Source organism: Citrus clementina, unplaced genomic scaffold (assembly GCF_000493195.1).
Source record: "Citrus clementina cultivar Clemenules unplaced genomic scaffold, Citrus_clementina_v1.0 scaffold_3, whole genome shotgun sequence".
Classification (NCBI taxonomy): Eukaryota; Viridiplantae; Streptophyta; class Magnoliopsida; order Sapindales; family Rutaceae; genus Citrus; species Citrus x clementina.
Genome location: NW_006262339.1, coordinates 7,293,291 through 7,316,391, shown reverse-complemented (window position 1 = coordinate 7,316,391; position 23,101 = coordinate 7,293,291). Strand labels below are relative to the sequence as shown.

At 40.3% G+C, this 23,101-nt stretch overlaps 2 protein-coding genes and 1 pseudogene across 2 annotated transcripts; all 3 read left to right on the top strand.

The window, feature by feature from the left end:
• The first annotated feature begins 1,914 nt into the window (after positions 1-1,914).
• On the top strand, positions 1,915-5,006 carry LOC18045782. The gene is made up of 4 exons (XM_006440548.2): positions 1,915-2,356; positions 3,928-3,966; positions 4,503-4,587; positions 4,685-5,006. The coding sequence occupies exons 1-4, from the start codon at positions 1,988-1,990 to the stop codon at positions 4,765-4,767; spliced, it is 576 nt and encodes a 191-aa protein (XP_006440611.1). The 5' UTR covers positions 1,915-1,987; the 3' UTR covers positions 4,768-5,006.
• Positions 5,007-5,445: 439 nt separating this feature from the next.
• Positions 5,446-7,924, top strand: LOC18045781 (annotated as a pseudogene).
• A 1,558-nt stretch (positions 7,925-9,482) lies between these two features.
• LOC112099540 lies at positions 9,483-10,670 on the top strand. The gene is made up of 2 exons (XM_024186942.1): positions 9,483-10,062; positions 10,417-10,670. Exons 1-2 carry the CDS (start codon positions 9,483-9,485, stop codon positions 10,668-10,670), a joined length of 834 nt encoding a protein of 277 aa, XP_024042710.1.
• Positions 10,671-23,101: the final 12,431 nt, after the last annotated feature.

Here is a 23,101-nt window from a genome sequence, read left to right as displayed (position 1 = left end):
TGTCGCCGCTGGTAGCCGCTGCTGCTTGTGAGTGTTTGCTTAAACGTTTATCTTGCTATAGTAGTTCTTAAAATGGCATCAAAGTCAAGTTGTGTATATATATATATATAATATCAAACTTATTAGTCAAACCATTGATTATTGCGGGTATACACATGCAAAGATAGGACGTGCAGCAAATGTGTTGTCTCTTCTTCAGGATCGATTTTGCTGGAGCTAATCTGTATTGCTTCCCACCAACAACAACAACAACAACAACAACAACAACAACAACAACAACAACAACAACAACAACAACAACAACAACAACAACAACAACAACAACAACAACAACAACAACAACAACAACAACAACAACAACAACAACAACAACAACAACAACAACAACAACAACAACAACAACAACAACAACAACGACAACAACAACAACAACAACAACAACAACAACAACAACAACAACAACAACAACAACAACAACAACAACAATAACAATAATAATAATAATAATAATAATAATAATAATAATAATAATAATAATAATAATAATAATAATAATAATAATAATAATAATAATAATAATAATAATAATAATAATAATAATAATAATAATAATAATAATAATAATAATAATAATAATAATAATAATAATAATAATAATAATAATAATAATAATAATAATAATAATAATAATAATAATAATAAGTGGGTTTGTTTTGAACTTTTAAAAACAAGTTATTTTCTGGGCATTAATTTTGAGACGTTGATCCTTAACCTTAACTAATCAATTTACAGATTGCTAATGCATTGCCTGATTTAATTTAATCTTTTTAATTAGCGTTGTTCCTTTGACTAATATTGAGTTTGAAATTGAAAACCATATAACCTGAGGAGTAATTGGGATTATGATTTATTTTGATTGGAACTTGTTATTTGAACATGTTATGTGTTATTGAACATTGTTTGAGACATATTTTGATTTTTTGTTTGTTAATTTTTTATGTTTGTTGTAGATTTATTAATTTAAGGTTTTAAATTTAAAAAAGCCGAAAATAGGCCCATAATCGAAATAATCGAACCGAATCGAATCGAATTATTTCAATTAATCGAGTATTTGATTATTTCGATAATTTAATTTAATCACGATTATGATTTTAAAATAATCGTAATCGAACGATTATGAAAAATATAATAAAAAACCGAACCGAACCGAACCGCGCCCACCCCTAGTTTTAATGGTTCCTAAGGCGGGGCTTACTTAAAGTTCTAATCCACTATTCTGCCAGCCAAATGATAGAGCGTAAGTAGCTGGCTGGTACCTACCAACTCAGTTTAGTAGAATAACAATAACTAGCACAAATAAACAAGTTTTTCATGGACAATACCAAAATAGAGGACAATTTTTTTATGGGATGAGCGTACCACATCAACCAAAACCAAATCGCTGATGGGGTATGCTGCCCACTTAACAAGCAGGTTTTGTCTATTTCAAGTCCATACACTCAATGAGTATAAAGATTTTTTAAAAAAAAATATTAATCTAGATTATAATTTGTATTTATTAATATATATATATATATTTGAAACGATCGAATTTAAAAATTATCGTATTCTTTCTTTTTAATGTAAATGGAGGCACATCAACAAGGATCAAACTTAGTCTTCTATATCCTTAGAAGTTTTTATCTCACCACCATTGGCTCTAGGTATTGCCCCCATAATTAGTAGACTTCCAATTATAATATATATAATATATCAATATAAAATTTTTTGTTATGGATAATATGTATTAATTTTGATCAGTAGCTAAATAAAATAAAATTTAGATAATTACAAATTTCATTTGAATTAATCAGAATAAATAAAACAATTGCATTGAAAAATAATAATAAAAGTAAAATCTAACGATAAATAAAATTCAGTTTAAAGAGTTTATCCGCCATACAAATTCTCAATCTCAACAATCGGCAAACCATTACTATCTTCAGAAATGAGACCAAACGGAGAGCCAAAACGAAGAAAATCAACAGCAACGCGGGCTTCTTCTCCTTCTCCGTCGAGAAGAAGAGGCGAAACAACAGTTCGCTCAGCGACTCTTCTCGACAATGAACTGGCGACGGAAGAAGAAATTTCAACTCTCTTTACGGACCTTCGAATATCATCTGCGGATTCAACCGCAAATCCTCGGGGTTTCCCGTACAGCGTGAAGCAGCAGTGCTGGGAAAAGGCGGAGAAGGTGAGAGGACGAGACCCAGATCGTTGGCGGAAAGACGCGCTCGGTAACGTTGTCTTTAGGAAGCTTGTTGGCTGCCCTGGTTGCTTGTGCCATGATTATGACCACATTCTGCCTTACTCCAAGGTCACTTCTTCTTTTTCCTTTTTTTCTTTTTTCAGTTTTTATGATGTGGGTGTTGTTATATTTGGGGATGAACTGGGTTTGGTTTTGTTTTGTTTATTGTGCAAAATTTTGATCAATTTGCTTGTTTTGTCTGCTTCCATTTTGCAAATAAAGGTGCTACTTTTAGTTAATATTTTTTTTTTTCCGTAGGTACATGGTTGTGAATGCGTTTATGTTGGTCCCTTAGGATAGATTTAAGTTCACTTAGATGTTAAACTTAATGATTGAGGGGGTTTAGTAAGTTTTGAGTTAAATATGAGTTGAGTGATTGATCTTTGTATGTCCTACAGTTTCAAGTCGAGGAAACTGATGATGTACGAATGTGTGCCAATATGATGCTACGAATTAAGTGTATGTCAATTCTGGAAATGTGCATATGCAGCAGTAGGAATTTATTTCCTATTCTGATCATCTTGCTTGCACTGGACGATGAACTGTTATCAGGGGCTTTTCTGCTTTCTAACTCTAGGGATTTTTTTGAAATGCTTGTATTCTTGTTTTTTGGTTGCATCAGATATTCCTTTGGGTATATTCTTTTCACTGTGAAGATTTTAGCTGTGGGATGGAAACAGTGGGAGTCCTGTGATAATAGAGGGGGAGTGCACAAACTAACTATCTTTCTTTATGAAATTAAGCTAGTAGTAGACTGAGGAATGTATTGCATGAGTGCATATGAAGCGATGAAAACAATGTTAGATGATTGAACTGATAGTGCGTGTCACAGTTGTATGTGAAGAGTAATCATGAAATAGAATTGCTAAGCCTTTTTTTAAATTGAATTTACTCTTTAGCCTTAGGATAGATTGTTTCAATTCCAAAAAAAAAAAAAAAAAAAACAAAGATTGGAAATGCACTTTTCAGTTAATCAACGAACTTCTGTTTGAAGCCTAAAATTTTGTGTTTTGAGGCCTAGAGAAGATGTAGGGTGTTGCTATTCCTTTGGGAGAGGAATTGTTGCTAGGGAACCCTTCAAAGAAAGATTGTGCTGAACATGTATATTGAACTTTTATCTCCTACTATCTTATCGAGTTCCATATTTATAAACTAAATTGTGCCAATTTCATGTTTTCCTACATTCACTCTCAGTTGTAGTAGTAATAGTTACTCTTTTTACGCATGCGTGTTCCCAGTTCTTTGTTTGATAAATTTGGTTTCTTATTGTTATTTGATTTTTAGCAATATAAACTTAGATGTCAATCCAAGGAAATGATCTGATGAACTGAATTTTTTGTTTGTCGTTTGTTTTTGGGGCAGATACTGATAGTAGTCTTTTGTAGAGTCACTACATTATTCATTTCTAGAATTTAATTTGGATTGTTTGTTTGATTATAATTTTTTGGCGGATTACAGGAGATGCTTGTCTTCCCTCTGTGAAAATTTTCTCCTTGAATACCAACTACATTGTCTTTTCTATTTTTATCCCCATATATTTTGTGTCTGTATTTGTCTTGTGATAGTAGATATCTTACGCTTCTTTGCTTCTGTCTACTAATGCTGCCATGGACTTAAACTTTTGCATTACTGAATTTCAGGGGGGAAAAAGCACGCTGGAAAACTGTCAGGTTCTACAGGTGTGAGCTCTGTTTCCTCCTGTATTTTCGATATCATTCATTTTTTTTCTCTTGTATGTTATCATCTACCTTTCTGTTCCAATTCCTATTATCTATTAAAAGTTGACTGTCCATCCATAAAAAATTTGCCTTCAGCACATGCAGGGCTCTATAGTTTGTGGTCACTTTGTACTTGCCTAAAATACTCTGAAGTTGCTTCTCTAATTATTCCACCAGGAGAAATGTTTAAATTATCATCTCCTCTCCCCTTTCCACTAATCTAAAATTTGAACTGTATCAAGATTTATTTTCTGACCGGTGTATCCTCATATGAGCAACTCAGTCTTTCAATTCTTTCCAGGTTTACTGTATTGCTATAGATAATTCAATTTACAGAATTCTTGCTCTGTTATCAAATAATTAACTGATGGACTGTAACTTATTTGTATCAAAGTGAGATTTGAACTTGGGAATTGTTTAAATTTTCTTGACATTGTAGACCTCATGTTAGTGAAAAAAAAAAGATGGTTAATTGACTTTTGTCTCATTTCTTACAGGCAACAGTAAATAGATCAAAGGGAAATAGGACTGAACTATCCAGATCTGATCTGATTCAAAAGAGTTCCTATTGTCGGGTTTCAGGTACTTCAAGCCTTAAAATATACAGCATGGAGTCCTTAAAGAAAATCTAACACTCTAAAAAGTGTCTAACTCGCTCAATTGTTTTTCCTAAATTCAGGTCGCGACCTGGACCTTCTCGAACTGTCAGCCTATGGCAATGTCCGTCGTGGACAAGATTCTGGAGGATGTAGAATTCAATGACTATTACCAATTTTACATGTAGCTACTCTTAAAATTTATTTTAAGATGGTCAGTTGATTGTTGTTATCCAGCTCACTGGTTAACAACTCCTGTATTCTTCACCCAATGTAATTTTGTTGCTCAAAGCAGTGCTTTACGGATTATATTTAGTGGGTGCTTTCTTGTGGGGTAAAGAAGTGCTTTTGCCGTTATATTGAGTGGTCCTTTCTTGTTGAGGAAGGAAGTGCTTTTGCCGTTATATTTGGTGCTCCTTTCTTGTAGATGAAGGAAGTGCTTTACCTATTAAATTTATTGGGTACTTTCTTGCGGAGGAAGGAAGTGCTTCTAATGAGAATTTGTTGTTAATTGGGAAACCAAAAAAAAAAAAAATCGTCTGGATTTTTTTTTTCCCCTCTAATTCCTTTTTACTTTTACTAGATGAAGTTTTCCAGACACAAATATAACACTTAGTATCAAATTAAGAATCCTTCCCAATTGTTTTCCCAAGTTGAATCGGTTTACCTAGTTGATTTTTGTTTCTAACAAACCATTACTTACAACTATTTGAGGTGCCTGTTATTGGTTTCATTTTCATTTTTTTTCCCTTGTTTCTTTCTTTGCCCGCGTCTTCTGGCTTTTCTTCAGTTGTTTGCTTCAGTGCTTTTATTTGGCTGCCGTCACCAATAAGAGCAAAAGATAATGGAGGGCATCAGAAGACGTTCAAGACAAGTATATTTAGAGAAAAGGAAACCAAAGAAACTGGAGGAAATAAGAGATTATATAGAAGATGAGCAATTTTTACTTGACGGTATTAAGGTTACTGAAGCTGAAACTCGGGCATTTAGGTATAAGAAGAGGATCTATGAACTTGTTAACAAGCCTCCAATAGAAATTGATAACTTGATTGAGTACAGGATGCCTGAGGCATATGATGAGAAAGGTTGCGTGAGTCAGAAGAAAAGATTTGCAGTAAACACGCAGCCGTCTAGCAATCAAACTTGTGATGAGAGAATGAGCCAAGTGACATGGGAGGAGAGTCGCCTGAGAAATGCAACGTGGGAGTATGGTTCTAAAAATAAAAGGCAAAGATCACATGATTACAAGTTTGTGTTTGAGGATCCCCACCGGCAGCTTGACTTCATCAAGACATCTATTATCAACGGGGACAAGGTTGATGATTCTCCCAGAAAGTTACCTGGCGGGTATAGGGACAAACCAATTTTGAAGATGCTTCAAAAGGAGAGGAAAACTTTGCCAATCTATAATTATCGGGAGCAAGTGCTTCGAGCTGTTCAGGAGAATCAGGTCGTTGTTATAGTTGGAGAGACAGGTTCAGGGAAGACTACAGAGATACCCCAGTATCTTCATGAGGCTGGTTACACCAAGCATGGGAAGGTTGGTTGCACACAGCCGAGATGAGTTGCTGCAATAAGTGTTGCTGCTAGGGTTTCTAGAGAAATGGGTGTCAAACTTGGGCATGAGGTTGGTTACTCCATCCGTTTTGAGGATTGCACATCAGAAAAGACAGTTCTTAAGTATATGACCGATGGAATGGTGTTGCGTGAGATGCTATCTGATCCGAAGCTTGAAAGTTATAGTGTGCTGATGGTGGATGAGGCACATGAAAGAACTTTGTCAACAGATATTTTACTAGGAATATTTAAGGATTTGGTTAGGTTAAGGTCTGATCTTAAGTTGCTTATCTCAAGTGCAACTCTTGATGCAGAGAAGTTCAGTGCTTATTTTAATTTTGCTCCCATTCTCAGAGTTCCTGGAAGGAGGTATCCTGTTGAAATTCATTACACAAAAGCTCCGGAGTCAAATTATATAGATGCAGCAATTGTAACCACACTGGAAATCCATGCAACACAAGCATCCGGGGACATTTTGGTTTTTCTCACAGGCCAGGAGGAGATTGAAACTGTTGAGGAAATATTGAAAGAAAGAATCAGGAAACTGGGGACAAAAATAGGCGAGTTGATTGTCTGTCCTGTATATGCAAACCTGCCAACTGAGCTTCAGGCTAAGATATTTGTGCCAACTCCTGACGGGGCTCGAAAAGTTGTTCTTGCCACTAATATTGCTGAAACTTCATTGACAATAGACGGGATTAAGTATGTTGTAGATTCAGGGTATTCCAAGATGAAATGGTACAATCCAAAGACTGGAATGGAGTCTTTGCTTGTCTATCCTATCTCGAAAGCTTCAGCCATGCAGCGTGCTGGAAGGTCTGGACGAACAGGTCCGGGAAAATGTTTTCGGTTGTACACTATCAACAGTTATCAAGAGGACATGGAGGACAATACAGTACCAGAAATTCAACGAACTAATCTCGCAAATGTTATTCTAATTCTGAAAAACCTAGGAATTGATGACCTGTTGAATTTTGATTTTCTAGACTCCCCACCACAGGAATTATTACGCAAAGCTCTTGAACTGCTGTATGCTCTCGGTGCATTAAACCAAGTTGGTGAGTTAACTAAGGTTGGTAGGCAGATGGCAGAGTTCCCACTAGATCCTATGCTGTCCAAAATGATAGTTGCTTCTGATAAGTTCAAGTGTTCAAATGAAATCATAACAATTGCTGCTTTGCTTTCGGTTGGAAATTCAGTCTTCTACCGTCCAAAGAACAAAAAATTTCTGGCAGACAATGCACGAATGAACTTCTACCAGGGAGATGCGGGCGATCACATTGCTCTGCTAAATGTCTACAATTGCTGGAAGGAAAATGATTACTCGAAGCAATGGTGTTATGATAATTTTATTCAATTCAGGAGTATGAAACATGCCAGAGACATTCGAGATCAGCTAACATGCCTAGTTGAGAGGGTTGGTATTGAATTAACATCCAGTCTCTGCAATTTAGAAGCAATGAAGAAGGCCATAATATCTGGTTTTTTCCTTCACAGCCAGGCTGCAGAAAAATGGATCATACTGGACAGTAAAACATCCACAGAAAGTTCATGTACATCCGAGTTCAGGGTTAGCACAGGTTCCTAAAAGATGGGTAATTTACCATGAATTAGTTCTAACAACTAAGGAGTACATGAGACAGGTAACCGAACTAAAGCCAGAGTGGCTGTTCGAAATAGCCCCCCACTATTACATGCTGAAAGATGTTGAAGATCTGCGCAAGAAAATGCCACGAGTTGCAGGACGTCCATGGTTGAAGACTTGAAGTGGCAATAAGTTGTAGATATCTGGAAAAGAAAATGAGATTGTTGATGGTGGTTGGAAGTAAAAGCCGGGTGGATACTAGAAATTTGATTTGACCGACAAAAGAACAGAATTCTTATAAAGGTAATTTGCCACACCTACTTTTATTGATAATAGGTTGATTAGAAGGATAATGTGAACTTTTATGTAATGCTGAGCTACTGTCTTAGCAAAATCTCTACTCTAATGAAATTTTTTTCATCAATTGATTGCAGTAAAAGTGCCTCATATTTATACTACCTTCAAAGTTTCAGTGGCTGGTAGTACCAGAAGAAAAGATCTTGATAGTTCGTTGCTGCAGCATCTACCGTTCCTTGAGTATTACCAAACCTGATTGTGTGAACATTCTGGATTTGTTTGTCCACCAACCCACATTTGCTTGTGTTGATGCGAGATTCTGGTTGTCCTCGTTCTACGACCAGGGTCTCTGCTCGATCAACTTCACCACGACCAGGATCTCTCCTCGTAAAGCTTCTTCTCCAAAGGTTCCTGCGCACACAGACAGGTCAGAGTACGCCGGTTGTTTTCCCGGCGCAAACCCTCCGACGCTCAAGTCAGAAATAGGGGTTCTGGGAATGTTTGCCACGAATCTTATGGCTTCTTTTTAATCTCCGTTCTCGGAACTTTCTTTTCTTAGTTCTAATAGCAAAAAATCTCAAAATTGCTAACCCTTTTACCTTCGTTGGCTACCTTTTTATAGGCTTCCTCTGAGTCCCGGTCTTCCGCAGTTTACGCCCGTTGTTCTCCCCACGCTCAGATGTGGATGTCCCATTATCGTCATGATGGGCGAATGGAGATGGACCTCGTGCCTTGATTCTCGGATAGGAAGGCACGTCTCGCCAACTGCCGTTGACCGGGTCTCCTCGCCTCGAACCCTAGCGGGAGTGACCCTATGCCTCTAGCAAGGGTTCGGCCTCGCGAATGGCATATTCGTGGACGAGCAGAATATTCCTGCTCCTGTTCCCTTGCTACCTGGCTCTTACAGGAGACACCTGCTCGCAGAATTCTGCCACCAAACATCTGCTCATCATGTCTGGTCTCACCGAAGTATTTCCCTCAAACACCGGTCCTCCAGTTTCTGGTGTTGGGTAATGTAATGGACCAACAGTAGAAACTCAGTGGTTCTTGGTCGCGTGGGACTGGAAAAGGCTGCCAAGAGTCGTGTCGCATTTAATTGCGGATGAAGTGATGTGGCGGGAATCAGCCCCTCTATTTGAATTTCAAATCTACGGTTGCAAGATTCTCGGGATATGTGTCATTAAATGCTGGCAATCCAAAAATTTGCTCCTCAGTAAGAAAACCCAAAGTCCTTAGACGCGAACTCGTCATTTTCTCCCTTCTTGTCTCTCCGGCGAATGAACCTCGACATTGAAGCTTTCATCCTCGCCTCTCTCTAACCGAGTCCCTGCCTCAGGTATTTCTTCTATTTTCTCGGTCTTAGTTAGTTGTAGATAATTTCTTTTCTCTCTGCTTTGCTTGAGGTTGTAGTTGGCGGTGGTGTTTTGGTTAGAACTTAGGATATGTCGAAGGGTAAGGAGAAAGTCGTTGAGATTGGTGACGACGAACTAGGTTTCTTACCTAGTCTGCTTGCTGATTCTGCTTTTGACCCCTGGGTCCCCTTAGAACCCACTAGGTCTAGTGTCGGGACTAGCGCTAGGAGGATGTCCCCCCAAACGACCTCCACGAGCGGAAGTAGTAGTGAAGAGGGACCTTCTGGCTCGGAAGACACCTTAAGTGAGGATCAAGGAGGTGATTCTGGTGAAGGATCTTCACCAGGAGCGCCGCGACCAGAGGGGCGTAGTACAGTAGGAGGTAGAGCCTCGTCGCGGGATTACGCTATTGATTACATGACCTGCACGACCACATTCAATGAGCTGGATGACCTCCGGCTCAGGTATAGCATTCCTGGTGAAATTCCTCTCAAGATCCCAGGAAAGAATGATACACCTAGCCGGCCTCCTAGGGGATACGTTACCCTGTTTCTGGAAAGCTTTAAGTTTGGGCTAAGGTGTTCCTTACAACCCTACTTTGCCCGTATACTTAACGGGCTAAATCTGGCTACTGGTCAACTGAACCCCAACGGGTGGAGAGTGCTCTCTGGTCTGTTCATATTGTGGGACAGATGTTGCCAAAGCGAACCCACGGTTGATGAGGTGAAGCACCTGTACCAACTGAAGAGTAGCCCTAAAGATGCCGGCTGGTACTACTTCCAATCTAGTACCAAGAGCAGGAAACCCATAACTGATCTTCCAACTGGTGGTGGTGGGACTTGGAAGAGGAAATTCTTTTTTGCTGGGGGTCCTTGGGGTCAAGTTGCACAAATAGACGGGAAGGATTGTCGCGTCCCACCCCGTTTCACGGTCCCAGGTTGCCTGCTCGCTTTAGATGTCTTGTATCCATAATTGTTCTTGCTGTATTGGTTTGTCTCTAACCAAGTGTCTGTTTGTGCTGTAGTTTCTTGGGGTGTTCATTTCCCGCTCAAGCCTGACCAGCTCAAACGGGTCGAGGCCGTATTGTTTAATTCCTGCCCGAGTCGAGAGCTGTTAACCACCTACAACCTGCTCGAGTCTCGTTTGGTGCCCCCTGGCCATAAAATGGAGGACACAGTGATTGGAGCTCTCACCAGGAAACGTTCTCGGCCTCCGACAACCAAGCGGGACCAGAACAAAGATGCTCCTGCTACGAAGCGAAAGAACATCGTGCAGTAGGTTCCTCCCTTCCAGGCTCTTCCTCCTGCTCCTGCTAAAGTCGGGGAATCTAGTGGAGCAGCCACTGATCCTGCTTCCTCTTCTCCACCTGTCGCACATCGGTCTCGCTTACCTGACAGCCGAGCAGAACACTTGGTCCCCTATCTCAATGAGTTGTCTAAACTCGTGAGCAAGAAGGACCTGAAGGACTTTGACGGTTGTACCTTGGGCGAGTGGTGGAAGCCATGCAGTATAGCGCTTTCCATCTCAGCTGCATGACCACCTACTATAAGGCCAATGTTGGCCGTTACGACAGGAAGATGAAGGAGGACATTCAATCGGCGACGACCAGAGCTGACGTTGCCGAGAAGAAAGCAGTGGAGCTGAATGTTGAGAACCTCAAGCTGATAGAGCAAGAATCTCTTGCTCAAGCAAAAGCCATTACCCTCGAGGAAGAGCTGACCAAGGTCAAGGAGGATCTTCAAAGGCAGAAAGCTGCGTATGAGGCTCAGCTCGAATCTCTCCGCGATTCCCAGCGAGCTCAGGTCGAGAGTTTGGAGAAGAAGGCTAACAACCAGTACGACCAGGGGCTTCGGCATTCCTATCGTTGCATCATGGCCGTCCTCGGGAAGCAGCACCCTGACCTGAAGATGGACGACCTTGCAGTTGGTGTTGCCCAACATATGGACGAGGAGGCTGCAAAGGAAGATGCCGAAGGGTTGGACCTATCATAGTTGAGGAAAATTCCCCTCCTCGTGCCACTCCTGTTGCTGTAGGTGAGGCGAGCACCCCCCCGGACGCGACTGGTGATACTCCCCCAGCGCCTGAGGTGGACCAACCGACTGAGGCTGCTCGGCTTACGGACCCACCGTCCTCTTAGTCTATTTCTTGTATTGTAATGAACAACGTTTGGAAATTATCTGCTTTGTTAATTACTAACAAATTAATACAAATGTTTTTTATTCACTTTCCTGCGTTGTAATCATGAGTTATTTTTCCTTTCGAGAATCTGCTCGTCTGCGTCTGGTCGAGCAGGTTCTGTCTTGGCATATGGTTTTGCCACATGCCTTAGAAAAGTCTTCAGTGCTTGGGATTCTGCTCGCTTTCTCGCAGTCGAGCAAACCCTGGCACGCTTGGCTTCTGGTCTCGCCATAAACAGGCTTTGAGATTTGGAGAGCCTTCGCATGCCTTACAAAATATTCCGATGCTTGGGGATTCTGCTCGCCTTCGCCGGGTCGAGCAGATCCTGGCACGCGTGGCTTCTGTCTCGCCATAAATCAGGCTTTGAGACTTGGTGAGCCTTTGCATGCCTTATAAATTTATCTCGAATGCTTTCGAGTCTGCTGGCCTTCGCGTGGTCGAGCAGATCCTGGCACGCTTGGCTTCTGTCTCGCCATAACACAGGCTTTGAGACTTGGTGAGCCTTTGCATGCCTTGGAGGATATCTCGAATGCTTTGGAGTCTGCTCGCCTTCGCGTGGTAGAGCAGATCCTGGCACGCTTGGCTTCTGTCTCACCATAACACAGGCTTTGAGACTTGACGAGCCTTTGCATGCCTCAGATGATTTCTTCAAAGCTTGGGATTCTGCTAGCCTTCTCGTGGCCGAGCAGATCCTGGCATGCTTGGCTTCTGTCTCGCCATAAAACAGGCTTTGAGACTTGTCGAGCCTTTGCATGCCTTAGATGATTTCTTCAAAGCTTGGGATTCTGCTAGCCTTCTCGTGGCCGAGCAGATCCTGGCATGCTTGGCTTCTGTCTCGCCATAAAACAGGCTTTGAGACTTGGTGAGCCTTTGCATGCCTTAGATGATTTCTTCAATGCTTGAGGATTCTGCTCGCCTTCACGTGGTCGAGCAGATCCTGGCATGCTTGGCTTCTGTCTCGCCATAAGACAGGCTTTGAGACTTGGTGAGCCTTTGCATGCCTTGGATGATTTCTTCAAAGCTTGGGATTCTGCTAGCCTTCTCGTGGCCGAGCAGATCCTGACATGTTTGGCTTCTGTCTCGCCATAAACAGGCTTTGAGACTTGACGAGCCTTTGCATGCCTTCGGTAATTTCTTCACAGCTTGGGATTCTGCTAGCCTTCTCGTGGCCGAGCAGATCCTGGCATGCTTGGCTTCTGTCTCGCCATAAAACAAGCTTTGAGACTTGGTGAGCCTTTGCATGCCTTAGTGATTTCGTCGATGCTTGAGGATTCTGCTCGCCTTCACGTGGTCGAGCAGATCCTGGCATGCTTGGCTTCTGTCTCGCCATAAGACAGACTTTGAGACTTGACGAGCCTTTGCATGCTTTAGAAATTTTTTCGGTTCCCAGTGACTGAATTTCCTCTACATTCTATCAAATGCAGGATTCAACTTACATGGAATTGTTTTTTCATAAAATATAAAATAAAAGATAAAGAGCACGAGCAGAAATTGCTTTAAAATGTGAACAAGTCTTACTGGAAGTATTTTCAGAGGTGTGCTGCGTTCCATGGGCGTTTCACCTCGTGGCCGTCCGTGTAAACCAGCTTGTAAGCTCCGGGTCCCACCATCTGCTTGACTCTATATGGCCCTTCTAGTTTTTTACTCGGGTATCGAGGGATGTTATCTGCATTGCTTCCCTTGCTGCCGAGGAGTAGCAGCTTCTTGCGATCCTTTGGTCTCCTCGTACCACTCCAACTATCTCATTCACCCGGTACTTCAGAGCCAGATAATGGTTGGACAGCACCGCTTTGCTCATCCTCAGAAATGGCCGACCTAGGATCATCTGGTATGGACCTTCTTCATCCACCACCACAAAGTCTAGTATCATAGTTCTTTCTGTCGGGGAGCTCCCAATTGTGATAGGCAGCTCGACCACACCCAGTGGGACCAGCTTTCCTCCTCCGAATCCCTTCACGGAGGTATTGGTGTATTCCAACTTCAGGTCTGCTATTCCCATTTCCTCCAGGGTTGACTTAAACAACATGTCAACTGAGCTCCCTGTGTCAACCAGTATCCTGTCAAACTTCTTGCTAGCGATAGTGGCCTTGATGACCAAAGCATCCTCGTGGGGGTACAGAATTCCTTCTTCATCCTCATCTGTCCACATAATTGGCACTTGCCTGACTCTGGCACGTTTGGCTGCTGGGGTGTTGAAGAATACCTCTTTGCTGGTCATGGCGTATCTAGCATAGTTCTTCCTCGATCTGTTGGAATCTCCGGTCAATGTTGGGCCCCCAGCTATCACCCTAACTGCAGGCTACTCGCGCCTCAAGTTCCTGTCTCTCTGCTCCTCTTCACTTGTCGAGGCTACCATTGGGAAGGTCCCATCTATAAACTCGTCCAGGTACCGATTTCTCACCAAATCTTCTACTTGGGTCTTGAGATCTCTACACTCTGTTGTGGTATGGCCATGAGTGCCATGGAACTTACAATAGCGTCCCCTATCTCTCCTGCCGGGTAGCTTTGTTATTGGGGCAGGGAGGTACAGCAATCCTCGGTCCTTTATGGCCTCGTACATCTCGTCCAGGGACATCTTCAATGAAGTATACCGCCCGTAGTCCAGGTTCTGGTCGATCAGGTGTACTGCCCTTTCTCTATTTGCTCCGTTTTGAGTTGGGGGTAGTGGCAGCACTTCTGGTCTGCTCCCTCTACTGCCGTGGGAGTGTTGATGAAGACCACCATATGTCGAATCATGCCTTCTCCAAGGCTCCCTAGCTGGGGAACGAGGAGGCTGCGCCCTGCTGCGCTGATATTGTAGTGGTCTCTGATGAGGCTAGTAAGCTGTTACCCGACCTCCTGCTCCACTACCTGAGGCCTGGTGGTCCCTCCTCCTGATCGGCCCATTCCCTGGTGGTGCCCTCTTCTCTTTCTTTTCCAACCCCTCTAGTTGGTCAGTCTTAATCCGAGCCGCCTTTTCTTCCTCGATCTCTATGTCTCTTTTAGCCTGCTCGTATGCGGCCGCATATGATTGAATAACTGGGCTTCTCAAGTTGTACCACAACCTTCCTATCTTCACTCCCTCTTTCAATCCCCTTAACGCCTGAGGGTGGTTGAAGGCTCCCAAGTCGAGGACAGCACGATGAAACCTCTTGATGAATTCCCGAAGGGTTTCTTACTCTCCCTGTTTCATGCTTTTCAGCTCCATCATGTCATCTTCTAGTGTCATTGCCCCACTAAACTGCTCCGCAAATTCCTGGCACATCTACTCGAAGGTTTTAATGCTGCCCCAAGGAAGTTTCCTGTACCACTCTCGTGCACATCCCTCAAGGGATAGTGGGAACACCCTGCACCTTTGGGATTGAGATAATCCTTGTACCCCAGTTATGTCGTTGAAGCGCTCTATGTGCACCAGCGGATCAGTTCTTCCCGCGTATCTAAGGTCTGGGAGGCGGAAATCCCTTGGAATAATTGCCCTCATGATCTCTGCTGCGAGCGGTGATTCTCCGTCCAGCATTATCCTCCAACCAGGAGCTATGCTCCTTCCTTGCATGTCGTCAATTATCTGCGCTAGTCTGCGCACTTCCTCCTCCAGCTGCACTGCACGACCAGGGTCACGTGCAGCAACTTGATCCCGCTCTTGCTCTACATCATGCAAATGTTGCCTCAACTCTGTTTCCTCAGCATTCGCCACCCCGTCGTCCTCGTCAAAAATCTGTCTTGCTGGGGACTGCTCTTCCTCTCTATAAAATTCTCCCCGCAGAGGTATGTCATCTCTCTCACCACAAAATCTCCCGGTGGTTTGACTTCTCGTCGCACTATCAGGACCTGGTGCTACTCCACCACCTCTCACTAGGGATGGCAATGGGCACCGCCCGCAGCGGGTTTGCCATTACCAAACCCAAACCCGCACAAAATTTAAATTACCAAACCCACCCGCAACCCGCAGCGGGTTTTAATTTTTTTGAGAAAACCCACCCGCAGCGGGTTTTGACAATTACCAAACCCGCAATGGTACCCGGCGGATTTTTTGCGGGTTTATACATTTAAAATCACCAATATTTAATATATAAATTTATAATAATAACCTCAATTTCTACATAACATACTCAATTTTACATTTAACCAATGCAAATGAAAAATTAAAATTTCGACATCAATCCAACACATTCTCAAATTTAAGTATAAGTTATACAAATTCATTTAAAACATACAAATTAGTATCTAAAAATAACAATTACATTTCATCTCATCATTTAAAACAAACTCCAAGAGAATATACTTTATTTCATTCACCGCAACAAGCACCCATCCAACACGATGCCTACAATAATAATTAATATTAATATTTTCAAATACTAATTCGGAGAAAAAAATTATATCAATGAAATAATCCATGTATTAAGTTAAAGAAAAATAATACATAATACATACAAAATTATAATAGGTATATAACAATCCATGAATTAAGTTAAAGAAACTTAATTCTTTACCTCATCAACAATATCTTCATCTTCGGAGAATTTGCTATTTCCTACTTTATTAGAAAAATCAGCATCTACAAGTAACAAGTATATCAAGAAAAAAAATATAGATGATTATAAATTTGTAAATTGTAACGTATAATAGATATTATACTGTATTGAAGTTAAAATACATTTTCATACCATTAAATTCAGTGCACAACCAATTTTGAGCACACATTAAAGCTTCCAATGTCTTTGGATGAAGTCTACTACGATGTGGAGAGACAAATCTACCACCAGTACTAAATGCCGACTCGGATGCAACGGTGGATACCGGAATGGCTAAAACATCTCTTGCAATTGCTTGCAAAGTTGGATATTTTGATCCATTTGTTTTCCACCAACAAAGTATATCAAAATTTTCAGATCTTGGAATAACAGATTCTTCCAAATAATAGTCCAATTCTGATTTAACATGGGTTGTACCACCACTTTGATCTACAAAAGCATCAAAATTAGCCAAACGTTTCCCAAGTTTTGAATGAGCTACCACAGCTCGAGATGATGAAGCAGCTGAAGCTTGAATTGGAACTTGTGAATTTTCTTTTGACTTACACCTAGCTTGATAATCTTTCAACATATCATAACAAAAGCTTCGAACATTCTCAATCTCTTTTTGAGCACCATCTCCATACAAGAAGTCAAAATAATACTCAATTAATTTCATCTTAAATCTAGGGTCCAAAACAGCTGCCATAGCCATGAATCCATGAACAACACTCCAATATTTTTCAAACTTTCCAATCATTGAGTCAGCCATTGCTCGGATTTTTTCACAATTAGAATACATCCACTCATAAATTGACAATTTAATCTCACAAATGCTTGAAAAGTAAATATTAGCTGTTGGATATCTAGTCCCAGAAAACAATGTAGTCACTTCATAAAATGATTCAAGTCTATCCCAAATTTCTTTGGCAAAAACCCAATCTTCTTCGGTGGGTAAAAATTTGTACAACGATTCTCGTTGTTTCAAACGAGAAAATACTTCTTTGAAAACCAAAGCTCTATCAAGCATTAAGTATGTAGAGTTCCATCTAGTCTTACAGTCCTGAACTAAATTTCTATTACAAGAAATATTAAATTTACGAGCAGTCCCATAAAATGTTTCTTGTCTTTTAGGTGTGGCTGACCAAAATAGAACACTATTACGAATTCTCTCAATACTATCACTAATCACACTCATCCCCTCCTTCACAATTAAATTCAATATATGAGCAGCACAACGCATGTGAAATAAATCCCCATTCAAAGAAAGCGAACTACTAGAAATCTTTTCCAGCAAGATATCAATCATGGCATCATTTGTGGTGCAATTATCGACAGTCAAAGTAGACAACTTACTGTCAATGTTCCACTCAAGCAAACACGACACCAAAGCTTCAGAGAGTACCTCAGCAGTATGTGGACATGGCACGTATAAGAACCTAAATTTAAAAAAAATTATTAGTATCATGCAATAAGTATAAAATTTAAAAATAAAATAGACTTAGTAATTTAGTGTAGAAACTACCTAATGATACGACTTTGCAGCTCCCAATTATCATCAATAAAATGTGATGTTATAGCCATAAATCCCTTTTGCTGGTTGCTAGCAGTCCACATATCGGTAGTAATCGCAATTCTACTCCGATTTGAGTCCAACAAGCTCATTGTTTTAGCTCTCTCGTAGTCATAAATTTTCAATATGTCACTTTTTATTGTGTTACGAGAGACAAACCTAAACATTGGCTGGAGAGAACCAACAAATTTTTTAAAAGCCCAATGTTCAACCATATTCAGCGGATACTCATGAATAATTATCATGTTTGCAAGCTCTTTCCTTGAAGTTTCTTGATTAAAAGAAAATGTGGATACTTTACATTTTCCACTCTCTTTCTTAGCTTGCAGCTGCTTTTGAGTTGACTCAACTGTGTGGTTTGACCGCATAAAACACAACCCCATATGAGTGCGTAAATGGCTGGTGCCATTTTTACGCTTCGCACTTAATCTCTTATGACAGTAGTTGCAAACAGCTATGTATTCTAAATTCCCACCAACTTTCAGTCTTTTAAAGTGTTCCCAAACATCACTAGTTAATTTATTATTTTCAGTATCACCAGAAGCAATTTCTTTTTCATGTACTGAAATTGGAGTTTGGGTTGAAGCTACCTCAATGTCTGCAAGTTCTTCACATGTTATTGGAGATTGGTTTGAAGCTTTCTGAACTTCTGTTCTTGTTGTAAGCGAGTTATTGTCGCTGAGATCAAAGGCTTGCTCCATTTTTTACCTTAAAAATTTCAACAAATTTTAAATCAATATACAAGAATTAGCAAGTGAATTCAGCAAAGATAAGATAAAAAATTAGCAGGCGAATTCAACAATTTACACTAGCCTGACTATTTACATTATCAACTCAAAAGCAACAAAATTAATAGATTGTTGACGTTTTGAGTTTCAAATTTTTTAACTAAATTGATGGAGTTAAATAAAATACTACATCATGCATCATCTCATTTAATTCAATAAACGTTTTTAAGTCTGAATATCTACTTAAAATTAAAAGTTACAAAGAGATGAAAATTAAAATTAAAATTTACAAAGGACAAAAATTAAAATTAAAAAATTATTGTTCTAAAATAATCTACGTTCGCACTATAGATAAATACTTAAAATTTTGTTACTTAAACCACACGACATCAGCAATCACGGGATCAAAAACTTGCACTTGGCACTATTACTAGTCAAGATAGAAAAATAATTGAAATTAAATTCTCGGGGCCCTCAGTCACAACTTGATGAAAGCCCCCTGTTTTAGAATCCATTGGCTATTGCGTGTACTTTCCAGGACTTTCCCTTAATAATTCTTGGCTTTATCCCACAAAAAAACCAATCTAAATTCGTACCTTTCACGACTGCAAAATTGGTTGCAACAGCAACAGTACCCAGGCAGCTGTAACAGCACGACGCGTCTTTGTTGGCAGTGAAGAGAGCTGGCTGCAAGGGGCTAGCTCACTGTCACAACTCACACGATCGGGTTGAAGAAGAAAAGAATGTTGAATGAAGAATTGAAGATAGAGATGACGAAGATGGTCAACTCGGTTTGAAGAAGATGGTCAGCTCATTTGCGGCTAAGTCAAAGACTCAAAAGGGAAAATGCCTTTATTTGCTTTAGGTTATCACTTATCAGTTTATCACTTTAGAATGGTTGAACGGGAGATGGGCAGATGGGCCACATATACTGCACACATACAAAATTTTGGCTTCGGCCTTTGGGCCTTTGACCAATTTCCTTTATACATTTTGAATAATTGTATAATTTTCTTTATACATGTTTTAAATTAAAATTTTTTAATTAAAATTAAATTAAAAATATTTAGAAAAAAATATTGCGAGTTTGACGGATATCCATGCGGGTATCCATCGGATTTAAGGTCACTACCAAACCCACCCGCATCCATGTGCGGGTTTTAATTTATATTATTAAACCCACCCGCAACGGATAAAATTACCCGCAGCGGGCGGGTTTTAGCGGGCGGGTTTGGGCGGGTTTGCGGGTACAATTGCCATCCCTACCTCTCACCCTTTGCTCCTGGGTTACCTGTGTTCACTCCGCAGCTTATGCAGGATGGTTGTCAGGGTCTCCATCTGCTTTTCCATCCGGTCGAACATGGCTTTTTCCCGTGCTTCACTGGCTATCTCCCTCAGCGTCACGGAATCGTTAAGCCTCAAATCACCCCCTTGTGCACTACTTCCTCCTGTCTCCATTGCTTTTCACTTGCTTCACTCCTCTTCTTGCTATCAACAGAAGCTTTTTGCTCAGCTCCCCACAGACGGCGCCAAAATGTTGATGCGAGATTCTGGTTGTCCTCGTTCTACGACCAGGATCTCTGCTCGATCAACTTCACCACGACCAGGATCTCTCCTCGTAAAGCTTCTTCTCCAGAGGTTCCTACGCACACAGACAGGTCAGAGTACGCCGGTTGTATGGTGTTTGAGGGAAATACTTCGGTGAGACTAGACGTGATGAGCAGATGTTTGGTGGCAGAATTCTGCGAGCAGGTGTCTCCTGTAAGAGCCAGGTAGCAAGGGAACAGGAGCAGGAATATTCTGCTTGTCCACGAATATGCCATTCGCGAGGCCGAACCCTTGCTAGAGGCATAGGGTCACTCCCGCTAGGGTTCGAGGCGAGGAGACCCGGTCAACGGCAGTTGGCGAGACGTGCCTTCCTATCCGAGAATCAAGGCACGAGGTCCATCTCCATTCGCCCATCATGACGATAATGGGACATCCACATCCGAGCGTGGGGAGAACAACGGGCGTAAACTGCGGAAGATCGGGACTCAGAGGAAGCCTATAAAAATGTAGCCAACGAAGGTAAAAAGGTTAGCAATTTTGAGATTTTTTGCTATTAGAACTAAGAAAAGAAAGTTCCGAGAACGGAGATTAAAAAGAAGCCATAAGATTCGTGGCAAACATTCCCAGAACCCCTATTTCTGACTTGAGCGTCGGAGAGTTTGCGCCGGGAAAACAACCGGCGTACTCTGACATGTCTGTGTGCGCAGGAACCTCTGGAGAAGAAGCTTTACGAGGAGAGATCCTGGTCGTGGTGAAGTTGATCGAGCAGAGACCCTGGTCGTAGAACGAGGACAACCAGAATCTCGCATCAACAGCTTGTTTGCCTCAGTTTGCTCTTCATGTTTGGGTATGAAATACCATCTTGTTTCCTCACTTCGGTTTGCCTTTTCTTATTCGAACATCACAGATTAGTTTCTTTGTCGTTGCATAATTTTGGATAAATTGTCAAACTTTTATGTAATTTTTTTTTTTTTTGGTTCAAAATGAAAACCTGTTAAGAATTCTTTCCAAAATGAAAACCTGTAAGAATTCTTCTCAATTGTTTCACAAGCAGAATAAATTACTCAATAATATTTTGCCTCTGCTAAAGAATACGACCTCTAACACTCGCTTCTTTGAACTCCATACAATCATATTTGAATTAAAGACAAATAGAAAACAATCAGACATAGCCTGAGGTACTGCTTCAAATCATCTAGCGATCATGTTCTTATTATTAATATCCAACCGGCTTGCAAATACTTTTAATACCTAATATGGAAAACACCCCAATATCCTCTTTGTTGCTGTAACACGTCTTTTACTTGGATCAGAAGAGATTATTTGAATACATGCATAAGGATATTTTAAATTTTGATATGGCTTATAATTCCCAAAAAGAACTAGTGAACAATGTACTTCTTCATTCATGGAGATGTTTTCTTGTTGCTGTTTTTCTGTTGTCAGGAGAATCAACAAAATTGACAGAGTTTACACTGCTGAAACAAGCTTTTTATTATGATTTCTTGCTCTTTCTTGTATCCCCCTGCTCAAGTAACCTATCCCTTCATGCTCAGTCAAGCTATAGTGCGAGGGTAAGGGGGTTTTTCCGTATTTCAAGCATTCAATGTTCTAACTTGAGTTTACGTATTATGTTCCAACAGTTCAAATAAAGTTTGTAAATTTTGCGCCCGAAGTTGACATTAATACATATTTCTGTCTGTTACTTCTTCAGGATCCTCAAAATTGAACAAGGGATTAGAAGAAATCATTGTATCTTATAGAAAAAGTATCCATGCTCTGTATCTTGTAATGCAGGTGTAAGCGGGATAATCACACTCCAGTATAAGAAGCTGACTAAGCAAGCCAATACCACTTCTTTTTCTCTAAAGCTTGATGTTCTCATTCAGTCCCCACCATATCAGAGTTAAAAAGAAGAAAAAGCTGGACCTTTAATTAGTCTTTTTCCTTCTTTTTGCTAAAAAGAAAAGCTTCATGTCCACACTTTCTTGATTCTTCTTTTAGATGCTTTTATTCTGAAGAACATATATACTCTTATCTTCCTTTTTTCAGGCACTTTATTCAAATGTTACAAAGGAAACTTGGGTGAATAGTTTTGATTTTGGTAATCCTCCTTGGAACCTATGCTTGTTGGACATTGCCATACACCTATTGAGCCCAGATGAAGTTTATCGAAGATATGATACATTATGCAGTTTCTTAGACGAAAATATTTTAAATATCAATTTGGAAGGTTCCTTTTTTAATTTATTTCTCCTTTCCTGACGCTTTTGCTTGACCAATGGGCCAAATTGAACAACAAATGAAAGGGTTGCGAGTGATGTGATTTTGAAGTTGGATGCTGCATCAGAAAGGTCATTTTAGAACCAACAGTAGAAGTAGTTGGTTGATAAGCCATATTAATCAACATGAGAAACTGCTTTTAGAAAAAAAAAATGTGCTTTTTAATCTCCACTTGATGTCTATTTTCAATTGGAGCAATATTATTTAAAAAGCACTAGACTAAGGGATAAGTGATAGTGGGAGGTTGACTCTCAGCTCAAATGACTTTAGTGAGACTTTTCTCAACAAAGTCAACGTTGATTAATGAAAAAGTGGAAATAATTTCTTACAAGAAGTGCTTATAACATTAATTTATCATATGGAGATACTGGAATTACAAGAATCAAATAACTGACCAAACTCACAAAAGTTAATTAATAAAAGGAAAATGTGTCTTCTCCAACCGTAAAAGCCATGGGCATCTTTAGCCACTGAAAGCTGGACTAACTACAGATGAAATATCATGTGCTTGGATATAGCCAAACACAAGAATAAGGGTGTTCGGTTAACTTGCACAATTGTGCATTGTTAAGAAATTGAGTTTCCTCCTAAGATCATTCCAAACAATTTGTCAAATAATAAATCAATAGAAAAATTAAATTGAGAATAATATCAATTCCACAACACAAGATTTACGTGAAAAAATTCAAATTCGGAGAAAAACCACGGCCGTTGTAAAAAAGACAACCCAAAAAATATTCACTATATGAAAAATTATTACAACCACACTTTCATAAAATAATTTCTCTCACCCAATCACATATACACCCAAAACTCTCAATTTAAGAGTAATTATTTTTAACTCTCAAACTCTCTCTAAATACAAGAGGAAATGAATTCTTTGAGATGATAAAACTTATGAAATGC

What these genes read in the sequence shown, in the direction of transcription:
- LOC18045782 (XM_006440548.2), top strand. Translation starts at nt 1,988, where the DNA reads ATGAGACCAAACGGAGAGCCAAAACGAAGAAAATCAACAGCAACGCGG. An exon ending in ACATTCTGCCTTACTCCAAG is followed by an intron (nt 2,357 to 3,927) that starts GTCACTTCTTCT and finishes ACTGAATTTCAG; the next exon opens with GGGGGAAAAAGCACGCTGGA. An exon ending in AAAACTGTCAGGTTCTACAG is followed by an intron (nt 3,967 to 4,502) that starts GTGTGAGCTCTG and finishes CATTTCTTACAG; the next exon opens with GCAACAGTAAATAGATCAAA.
- LOC112099540 (XM_024186942.1), top strand. Translation starts at nt 9,483, where the DNA reads ATGTCGAAGGGTAAGGAGAAAGTCGTTGAGATTGGTGACGACGAACTA. An exon ending in CGGGTGGAGAGTGCTCTCTG is followed by an intron (nt 10,063 to 10,416) that starts GTCTGTTCATAT and finishes TTTGTGCTGTAG; the next exon opens with TTTCTTGGGGTGTTCATTTC.